At 34.6% G+C, this 11,651-nt stretch overlaps 1 protein-coding gene across 1 annotated transcript; it reads left to right on the forward strand.

Annotated features, from left to right (window-relative positions):
* The first annotated feature begins 2,117 nt into the window (after nucleotides 1-2,117).
* LOC140050076 (uncharacterized) lies at nucleotides 2,118-11,552 on the forward strand. The gene is made up of 5 exons (XM_072095086.1): nucleotides 2,118-2,702; nucleotides 3,810-3,975; nucleotides 8,170-8,316; nucleotides 9,212-9,571; nucleotides 10,538-11,552. The coding sequence occupies exons 1-5, from the start codon at nucleotides 2,646-2,648 to the stop codon at nucleotides 10,900-10,902; spliced, it is 1,095 nt and encodes a 364-aa protein (XP_071951187.1). The 5' UTR covers nucleotides 2,118-2,645; the 3' UTR covers nucleotides 10,903-11,552.
* Nucleotides 11,553-11,651: the final 99 nt, after the last annotated feature.

Consider the following 11,651-nt stretch of genomic DNA (forward strand, 5'->3'; position numbering starts at 1 on the left):
GTTTACAAGTGCGTAAAATGTCGCAATGATACACAAAATAACACGGCATAAAATGGGAAGCCCCGCCATGTATTCTCAGGTTACACGATCGGCACGCTCCCCCATCATCATCATCATCCGCGGTCGCACTGAACTCACCAGAGGAAAACCCCCATCTGAAGATGGGGAAACCCCACCGGAGTTTTACGATGATATCAGTCGCGTCGCGTTTGAAATCGGTCGTGTTTAATTTTGGTCGCAATAAAATGATGTTACGATCTAGATTATTTTACTTTGGTCGATGAATATTTATTATTATTATTAGGGCTATATTAATAATTGATTTTTTTTTAATTTTACAGGTTTATGATGAGAAAGATGTGTGCCTTAAAAAATGACAATTTTGAATAAAAGGCGACTTGCAATCTGAAACCAATCGGAGCTGCGCCTTTCTGGTACCTGTTTTCTCACAGCTGCTACGTCTTTCTGCTGACCATCGGCCGGGGATTCCCCTTTTTAAAAACACGCACACGATACTCTACGATGGTTTTTCCATGGTAAAAATGTAGCGTTTTAATTTTGCTAAAATGCCTGCATATATAAAAAGTCATTTTGAAAAGTCATAATAAAATTAAATAACAATAGACACAACTTGTCAATAAATGCAAAATGATCAATAAGTAGCCTATAACACTCATTGTGTCACGTCACTCTTACAACGCTGTTATTGTTTTAACCATAGAGATATTATACTATAATATCTCTATGTTTTAACTAATCTATACGAAGGCCTACTACACATTTATACATTTATTATATTATCCTAAAAAATGAGCTGGTATCAACGCGTAGGTTGAAGAAAGATTCATAATTGTGGCTCTGGTAACTAATTTTAAAATCATATTAAATGAACATTTTTGAAACTATAAATCAGGGATAATCTTTTTAGAACTTTCAAACATGGAACTATTTTTTTAATGATTTTTAAAAAGCACATCACTCCATTAAAACCTGTAAAATAAAAATTAAACCACAAATTATGTATATAATAGGATAAACATTATGTATACGAATACGACATTTAGCGCGACCAAAGTAACAACGCGATCAATCAAACGCAACCGATATGATTAAAACAGCGTACTAACTACCAAAATAAAACCGTGGGCGACTTTGCGATGGGGCGACTTTGTGATGGAGCGACTTTGCGATGGGGCGACTGTGCCGGGGCGACTTTGTTATGGGGCGACTTTGCGATGGGGCGACTTTGTATTGGGCGACTTTGTATGGGGCGACTTTGCGATGGGGCGACTTGACTGGATCCCCTAGCTAGTAGGCTTAGGTAGATGTCTAATCTAACTGTGCTGCCTCCTTAACTCACAAACCTACTAGCTAGACGGTCAACTTTGTTCGTAAACACATAAAAATACCAATGTTGTTCAATTTCGAATAATATTTTAGTTATTTTCTTTTTACTTACTGTTTATTATCACAACTACATCGTCGGCATCATCGCGGCAGCAGCTAGCACATTCCCCCTCCTCTAGGATTTTATGAGACAAAAGAGGGCGTTGTATTATGTGTATATTATATTATGCAGTGGTTGTGGGTACATTACCATTACATGGACCTATCTATTATTTAGGTCCATGATATACTAGTATACTTATACTCCATTGGTACTTAATTATTATTATTACTTCATAATATTACTTGTCATTTAGTGGTTTTCTTATGAAGCTGTATGAACAATTTGATATTAATATTAAACAAAATAACATCAGCCAAAACATCTGAGCATAGAAAAAACGCGGTTTTTATTAAATGTATTTATTTTACGCTTAAGCCTACCTCACCCCACCCAGGGGCGTACTTTGACATAACTAATCTCTAAAGTATAGTTTTCAATAATGTCCGGGCACATTGTTTGCATTCTGTTTCTTTCAAAAGACGAACAAAAGGAGAAAAGTCCCGAGAGGATAAAAGTGACGATCCGTCCTACCGTACCACTACTTTATTCGTCAGAGTCTATAAAAAGAAAGGTTGATTTCCATGGAATTGTTAGTGTATATCCTATTCAATAAAACGAGATACCATAACTAGGTTTTCCATCTAATAATCCCAAACGTACTCGGCCTATTAGTATGTCTTTGTTGTATTTTTATTTTGTTAATTTGCTTAGACGCCCTAAAACATTTTTAATATAAGACCAGTAGTCCTCACACCAATTAGTTCTTAGCGATCTCGGTTATTCGGCGGGGAAAATATTGAATATTTATTGTCTGTTTATCATAATACAGCTGGCTGCCAATCCCATCCACTCAAGTTTTGTGGCTTGGAAATTCCCACAGATATATTTATAGTGAGTACTAATTTACAGCATCAGATTTTTAGAAGCATACATTAATTAGTCGTATACTTACGTGTATGGTACTGTGTCGTACGTAGACATATAGGCCTAATGTTGATCAATACAAAAATACTCTTCAAGTAAAACTAAGTAAACGTGGTCAGAATCACACTTATGGCAAAGTCTTATGGATTGATACGTAGTATTGTACACACACACTGTGCAGACCAGCTATTTGTCACGACGAATTGTTTAATGTAATAGCCTACGTCGGCGGATAAATTGTGGCCTATTTTGGATTATCGTTTCCAACAACATGATAAGGTCATTTTTATACATTATTTGGTGGCAACTAGGCCTACATATCTCAAAGGTAAGTAGTTTCTTTAGTGTTTTATTATAGCCTATAATAAGTAGTACTTTATGTCCCTCATTACCACTTCTGTTAATTATTATTAATAAAGAGTTCTGGCAATAAAAAAAAAAGGTAATAATTAGTATCATATATTAAGCACCGTACCCGCTTTTATTAATTTTATCGATCATTTATTTTTGCTTGTAAAACTCCCTGCCCCTGATAAACAAAAAAAAAGTGATTAAAAAAATCTCCATAGCAAGAATTACACGTAGGTTAAGAGTTGAGAGTTTAAACTTTGATACTCATGCATCCCTTCAGATAATATCCAGAGAGAGAACATATATACAAAAATAAATGTATTCTAAATATAATTTATAGGAATGATTTCACACTTCATCCTATGGTAGGCCTACAACTTTTTAACGATTATTGATTGTTCTATTTATACATTATCATTAGAATCGATTCGTTTTTTAAGCTATGCATAGAGTTTCTCCAATATTTATTCACAAAGGGAAAGTATTCCATTATTGCTCAACAAACATCATGCTTCTACCCTAACAATTTCCGTGGAGCATTATTAACTTGTTGTGGGGACTGGGAAGAATTTGCACACAGATGTAGCATAATCGGTTTTGTACATCGACTGGATGGGTATGAAATTGCCATTACCTCAAACGTGATGCAACACACTTAGCTATTTTACGATCTATCAAACTTTATGTGACCAAAACATGTGACGTGCCTATAATATGGAAAAGATGATGTCATATCAATACCGTATTTGGATTTAGCTTGGTTCCCACTCGAAACGCAAGGACGTAAGAAGCGCAACACAGGCGAGTTGACCAATGACAAGTGGCAGAATAATCCATCTTTTGTTTATTCAATATTTGCGCTGCGCTTACGTCCAAGCTTGCGTTACGTCCTAGGAACCAAGTTAGGCTTGGTTCTAGGTACCAACGAAGTGACTATCATAATTATGATTGGTCGAATCAAATAAAACGTTGTGCTTTACGATCTTTAACTACATTAATAATTATTATATCACTCAGAGAAATGCATATCGACTTATGCACTTTCAGTGTCCCGACTCAATAATGTTATTTTATATATTATTAGAATTACGTGAATTGTGATGTACGAGTAGTGGCTGATTGTCCAAGGATCAACCAAGAACCTTACTTTAGGAGACAAAATGGTACTGCACACGGGCCATGCGTAAAGTGTGCGTCGTGTCCGCCCGGGTACGGCGTGCTTAGCAGGTGTACATTATACAATGATACAAGTAAGCAATGACAATGATGATGATGATATTGATGATGATGATGATGATGATATTGATGATGATGAGGATGATGATGATGAAGGTAATGACGATGTGATGATGATGATGTGATAACGGTGATGATTAAGATGTTGTTGATGATGATGATGATGATGACAACGATGTTGATGATGATGATGATGACAACGACGACGATGTTGTTGTTGATGATGATGATGTGATGATGATGACGAAAAATAAAACGATTTCTGATGTGGATCAAAGAGCGATCAAAACTGACCCAATTGATTTTTTACAATGAACGAAAAATCAATATTAAGTGACAATGAATGAAGGACGAATTGCAAATACTAGCGACTGTGACAATGATGACGTCAACAACGAAAAGAAATCTGATAATTGGTTAAAACAGAAACCATAACAAGTAGGCAAATTTTCATTATAATGTGTCTCTTTCATCTGCTCAACTCTTTGTTTGGCAGTGAGCCAGGTACATTCGTCGTATTCCTCTGGTATTGAAGAATATAAAGCTCTGTCCACACTATCAAACCATAGACCTATAATAGGTCTATGATCAAACTATAGTGTGATGTGCCCAAATATATCATCGTGTCCATATATGGGCACATCACATAAATGTTGTTGATAGTGTAGACAGAGCCTTAAATGCATGTGGTTTATTATATGTTGATTAGTTCCGCCTATAATTATTTTGAAATCTAAACTTAGAGTATATGCCATTATTATTGGATTGTATAGGCCTACAGACAATGGGAATGAAGACGGGAAATTCCAAAATCAGTATTAATAAACATTGATTTATCGTTTGGTGACTAAGTTCAGCAGCCTCGTTGCTGATGAAATATTAAAACATTAATAATTCAACAGCAGCAAGTATACATTAAATATGCACAAACAAATAATTATGCAATATTATTAATTAACAGAATTATTTATTTTGTTATCCGCCCACAAATAAATTTAGACATATTTTCAATTAAAATAATAGTTCCGGAATATATAATATAGGCCTATTATATTAATGGAACTTATACTGATGGTAAATTATAAAACAGCTGGTTCCAACTCATCATCGCATAATATAATAACTCAAACAGAAAGTGGTAGGTCTATATTCTTTTTTTTTGTTATACGCACAGAAAAAAAAATTGCCATATTTATTATTTTTATTAAAAAATAATATTTCCGGAATATTATGTTAATGAACTTTTATACTGATGGTAAATTATAAAACAGCTGGTTCCAACTCATCAAATAATAATAGTAACTCAAACTTAACAGAAAGTGGTACAATTTCATTCTTGTGATAAATTTACTTTTCTCGTTTTAGTATCATACCATTTATCATTTTCAATTTCGACATCAACACATTTTCTAAACGGAATTTTTTAATTTCAATTTTTAATATAATAGGCCCTACTGAAAAGTGAGTGAGTGCACACAAAAGTCGATCAACACCAACTGAACGATCTGTTCTGCTATATAAGCATAATAACATTAAATCTTCTGGTGCTAATTGTATTATTTTCAAGTCGATTTGATAAACGGTAGGAACAGAATTGATCTCGACTGTGCGCACGTAGGCCTACAAACAATAGTTTATAGCGAGTTGGTTCGCATCCCGACTTCCGATGCCAAGCGCATACGCGGTGCTCTAATGCTTTGGTCTCTCACTATAGGACGCAACGCAAGGACGTAAGCGCAACGCAAGCGAGTTGACCAATGACAAGCGCCAGTTCGAATAATATATCGTATTTGATTGGTCAAATTACTTCGCCCTTACGTTGCGTCCTATAGAAACCAAGCTTAAGAACGAATATTATCTTGTTATAACCGAATTGTTTAACAACGCCATTTTTAATATAGTTTCTATGTCTAGCTCTATTACAACATAACTAGAATTACTTGGGATCTGAGACTGGAAGGAAATACTTCATGCGCATACAGGATGTTGATCTAATAAATGCCTCGTATCTATATATAAATTTACGTAAGGGCAAAATTCGGTAAATCGTGCGTTATAGGCCTACTTGAATGTTTACTCGATGGTATATAAAGTTGGTTCGTACTTTCGGTACTAATTTTAACCACCTGATGTAACCCTGTTTACTAATTCATTTTTCATTTCATTTATCTTTTTATTTCGGAATATCATGGTGACATAATATTATATCCATAGCAAAAGAGAGAAAAAAAATTCTTAATCTAACAGCTCATAGAACAAAAACAAAGATATGTAAATATATAAAGTCAATGCAACAAAGCATTCCATTGTATGTGCATTCTTGATACATTAAGAACGTGGCGATTAATGACCATGATCAAGGAATTACTACTTGCGTTCACACGATTTTTAAAACTAAAAACAGATTTTCTAATGAACTCATCAAAGGATGGGACGTCATTTAAGACAAACATCATGCTTGCACTACAATGTCTAGGCTGCTTCAGCAGCAAACGTAAGGCATTGTTATAACATCTTTCAGTGATCTCAGAGTGCTCTTATTATAACTACACCATAAGGTTGAACAGTACATGCTGACACATTTAGTCTTAGTAGAACATTTTCCAAACTTTCTATTTAGAGAGTTGGCCCTAATGCAAATAGATCGATATTGACGTTTGATGTCACTTTCATCACTCAGGTTATTACTGATCACATGACTAAGATAGGTTATTGAATTATCAACGATTAGAGGTGCCCCATTTAAGGTAATATGTGGAACACCTTTGAGGTTGCGGACTTTCGGGCAAAATAGCAAGCATTTGGATTTGGTTTCATTAAAAGTAATATCATGGTCACTAGCAAAACCTTCACAGAATTAGGCTTTGTAAGCCAATCACTGACGGAGCCAAAAGGACCAAGTCATCGGCAAAGCTTAGGCAATTCAGTTTAAGACTGTTAATATCACAACCTTCTTTTGACTTAGTCAGTTCAACAGTTAACGGATCAGTGTACACATTGAGTTAGATAATTAGTTATTGAAAACACATAATATACAAATAAACTTTATTAGCCGTATTGACAGTTGCTTCTCAACGTTTGTATTAATTAATAATTACAATATAAATGTGGTAGTGGTGTATCGTTACATGTACTTTACTATTTTAATAGACAGTTTTAACAATTAAGTATTTCAAATCGCAAATGTTTTACTGTATTTAACAGTATAATATTTATAGGCCTATAAAACATGAGTACTGAGTGGATAAAGAATATATTTAAAAATCGTTCCTCTTTGTATCTATCGTTTTCCCCATCCCTCAACCCTAATGTTACATACAAAACACAAATTCGGTTTGTTTAAATGAGATCAACAATTTACTCATTTTGTGACAAGTTTCTCTTTTGAAAGTAATTCCCATGGTGCTAATTGACTCATAAATCATCGTATCTATCTATTCGTTTCGGTTAACGATATGTATTATAGTCCTGCGGTACGTACATTTGAAATCGCCAGTTTTTTACGTTAAAATGTCTGTGTATTCGGGAACCATCTGTGGGCGGCGTCGTGCGAAACGAAGCGATTATGGAATGTTAATGTTGCATTGTGATATTTGACAACATCCGTGAATTACACCTTCAGTAGATATTTAGGCCTATAACATTATTATAGGCTACCTTCTTGCTTCACCGTAGTAAAAATGATTAAATCGGATATTTTTCTTATTATTGTTGTTTGATGATCCTTGATCCCTACTCGACACTCGACTGCGACGTAGGCCACTGTACACATTTTATTCGAAGTTGATCAAATTCGCGTATATTTGACGTTAAATACATTTTAACGGAAAGAGAATACTGTCGAGAAATAAATAAATAAATTATAACTGAAGAAGATAAATTATAAGCAAACCTAAATCCACGTGGAAAAAAGTAGGTAGTAGCCCGGCTCAGACTCGAACTTGGAAAACACTGCAGTTCATACGCAGCTTATCACTGAACTTATGGTGTATACATTTTTAACGGGAGACTGAAACTACACTAGCGAAGTTTGTCAACTAGTCTAGAGTTTGTCAAAAGAAAGTTTTGCTAGTGTAGACCACTTGACAAAACTTCAACAAACTTCAGTTTGCAGAAGCCTCACTGCGGCAAACTCTAAGTTTTTAGATTTGGCAATCAATTCGGCAATATTAAAGCCTGATGTGTTCTTTTTTTCCCTTTTACTATAGTTTGCACTCCATGTAGATACAGCATGTACTCAAGTACCAATAGTGCGTACGACAGGTGTACACCATGCATCAGATGCGACGCGCCTCGACCCACAACGCGTACGTGTTCAAGTACACATAATGCACATTGTGGTGAATGTCCACAAGGTAAGAAACGCTCAAGATTATATATAACCTCTACATGTGCGTCTAACACTCGCGAATTATCCAAATTTTTTCAACTAATCTACAAATCAAACTTTTGAAAACTTTTCTTGAATAACTCAGAGTTTCCAAAAAATGTTGCCAGTGTAAGACTTGTCTACACTTTGCAAACTTAAGCAAACTATGAGTTCGAAAACACACGTTTCCAAAGTTTGATGGAGTATAAAACCAGTGTAGACCAGTTGAAACTGGTTTTCTTCAGTTTACCCAAGTTTGTCAAATGTTTTACATTGGCAAATGTTGGGAGAATTTAAACAAATTTCGTAAACCTCAGCAGAACTAATTTGTCAAGAGGATGTGGCCTACTGTAGAACTTCTGCAACTAGTTTGTTTTCAGCCTTTAAAATGTACATTAAAGTTCAACACAGTTACTAGAGGCTGGCGTAGTTTGAAAATTTCACGTTTTGCAAGAAATCTTGTCTAATGTAGAATAGATAAACTTCGGCAAACTTCAGAAAACTAGTTGCAGAAGTTAGGCTGAGCGTGTTTGCTTTCGGCGAATCAGTAACAGTCCTTGGGTACTCTACGCGGTCATGTGATCCTTCAGATAGACAAACCGACAGCATCCAGTTATAACTGGAATCACAAACTTCTCCAAAACTTTGGTAAAGTTTGCTAGTGTATAGAGCTTAATCTGAGTTACTTGTGCAAACTAGATTTATCCAGTTTCAACTGGTCTACACTGGCAGATCTTTCTAGCGACACTCGCACTTTATTTGCATGAAGTTTGCTATAGACTATCTGAGCTACTTTATCTAAGGTTAAAATATCCCAAGGATATTATGTGTGCACACGAACTCCTTTATAACTATTCCTACGACAAATTATATCATTTTAGGATACTATGAAGATCAGTTAACAGGCAACTGCAAACCGTGTTCAAACTGTTATGAAAATGATGAAACTCAAAGAAGAAAAGCAGTATGCCAATATGATGGCGCTCCAGAAAATATCTATTGTACACAGTCGATGATGCATGTTGCAGTTAAATCGACGCTATCGCCTTTAAAAAGAATAGAATCACAGACTAAAATGCGGACTGTCGGTGCAACTTCAATTCGGACACATAGGCCTACAACTTCATTACAGCAGAATATGCCCACATCATCATTACATAGGCATACAAGTACGTATAGGCGTACAACTGCAAGGACGTATAGACATTCGCCGTTCTTACCAACTTCTATTCAAATGAAAAGTACGTTTCACAAAGGTTTGAATTTATACCATGACGTCAGTGGGTGATTCAGACTAAACGGGACATTCCCCCTCTCATGGCTTGCCTTGAAAACTAGGCTAATACGTCCAGGCCAACTTTCGTGACTCCTCTAATCATTACCAAATTAGTGGTTATAAAGAATCGTCAGCAGGAGTTTATCGGAAGGAAACTAGAAAATTTACTTTGGAAATAAAGTGCAGGACACCGCAATCAATTTGAAGCGTTAAAATATAGAATAATTTATATTTAGCATTAACAAAGTAAATAGGGGAAACATCCTATTTTTGTGTGATTTATCGTTTTTTTTTCTTGTGATGAGGAATTGTTATTCTGAAATAAAGTGATCAATAAATTAATTAATCTTAATTATATAGTGTTTCCTACATACAGAAGCACTTAATATTATATGGCTAAAAAGACTGTTAAATGACGAGGAAACAAAATGGAAATATATTCCAAAATTCTTTATTCATAAAATATGTCCAGAGCACATTCTATTTAACATGACAGATGAAAATGAGATTATACATACTATGCCTTTATTTTATTAAAATATGTTAAAAACATCTGTAAAATATAAAAATTGTTGGCACATATGATGATATTATGAAAGAACAATTGTAATAAGTAATAAATTAATACACCTTAAAAACAAATTATTTTTTACACACTGGATTGCAAGTGTTATTTTAATATACAGTTTTGGCCACTTTTTGAAAAGTTCTCATATTTCTTCTAATTTTATGTCGTGAGGTAATTTCTCGCATGATCTTAATCAAAGACGGTACTGGGTTTTGTCTACTAGCGTTCCTGCTCCCAACCAGTCCTGCTCCCAACCAGTCATCCATTCATTCATAGAAAGGCATATTCCTTCTAATTTTAAATTAAACAAACACTTATAAATGTAAGGAATTAACCATGTTTTCAATTCCTACTTTCTTTCAGGTCACAGTAGGCCTACAAACAAAATGCCAGGAGGCATTGGAAAAACAAGCGTAGTAAAAACAACAGAACAAGAAATATTATTACATACTGGATCAGTAAGACACACAGAACCAGTAGGACGCACAGAACCAGTAGGACGCTTCACTACTGAACATGTACAAATAGATGTGTCAATGGTCACAAATAATTCAAAACTAAATTTGCAAGAACATTTCAATGCGTCCTCTGATATGACATCGTTAAACTGTATAGCTGTGGTGGTATGCATACTAGTAGTATTCATTTTGCTATTAGGCCTAATACGAAGAAGAAATACACGAAATCACAGTTCTAAAATACGTACCACCGACACTGAATGTGTTTGACTCGGAGAATGGCATTTAATACACAGTATATACGTATTTAATTATTCAATAGGCTGAATGGTTATATTTAGGCGGAAACATGAAGAATTGCAACACTTTGGTAGGAAGCGTACGTACGGCTCTTATCTCATTTACTATCAAATACAGTCATGACCCATTTGATTCTTTGGAATGCCATTGCTTGCTAACTTTTCGGATGAAAGATGTCAGGTATAATATAGTGTTTTTGAAGGTTTGTGAAAATACATATTATCGATTTATCAACTAAAACGGGCTTTCCTTTATGTTTTTTGTATTGTATCCGAGACGTAATATTTCATCAGAGTGCTTTATCTCAACATACTATCTATTTCCGAAATATTTGGTAATATGTATATGCATGATGTCAATTTATAGATCAGTTATATATTTTTTTATATATAATTTTAGTTATAATTGTAGTTACTTCGCTTGTCATTGGTTAAAACGCTTGCGTTGCGTTACGTTCTAGAGTGCGAACCGAGCTTAAAGATTGACGATCTTTGATGTAATTGTATTCTTGAGTCATTCCCAACACAAAATAATTAATAACAGTGGTATTTACTTTTATTTATTACTTTTTATTGTAAGAATATGATGTAATCCATCTCATTCTTTTGTTAATTTCCCTATGAGGGATGAAAGATACAAATTATACAGATATACTGTTGTCGAAAACTATTTAAACAATCCAGGCAACGACACTTGTGTGTAAATAGTACCCAATACAG

This window comes from Antedon mediterranea, chromosome 5 (assembly GCF_964355755.1).
Source record: "Antedon mediterranea chromosome 5, ecAntMedi1.1, whole genome shotgun sequence".
Classification (NCBI taxonomy): Eukaryota; Metazoa; Echinodermata; class Crinoidea; order Comatulida; family Antedonidae; genus Antedon; species Antedon mediterranea.

What these genes read in the sequence shown, in the direction of transcription:
- LOC140050076 (XM_072095086.1), top strand. Translation starts at nt 2,646, where the DNA reads ATGATAAGGTCATTTTTATACATTATTTGGTGGCAACTAGGCCTACAT. An exon ending in TAGGCCTACATATCTCAAAG is followed by an intron (nt 2,703 to 3,809) that starts GTAAGTAGTTTC and finishes ATATATTATTAG; the next exon opens with AATTACGTGAATTGTGATGT. An exon ending in TTGTGGTGAATGTCCACAAG is followed by an intron (nt 8,317 to 9,211) that starts GTAAGAAACGCT and finishes ATATCATTTTAG; the next exon opens with GATACTATGAAGATCAGTTA.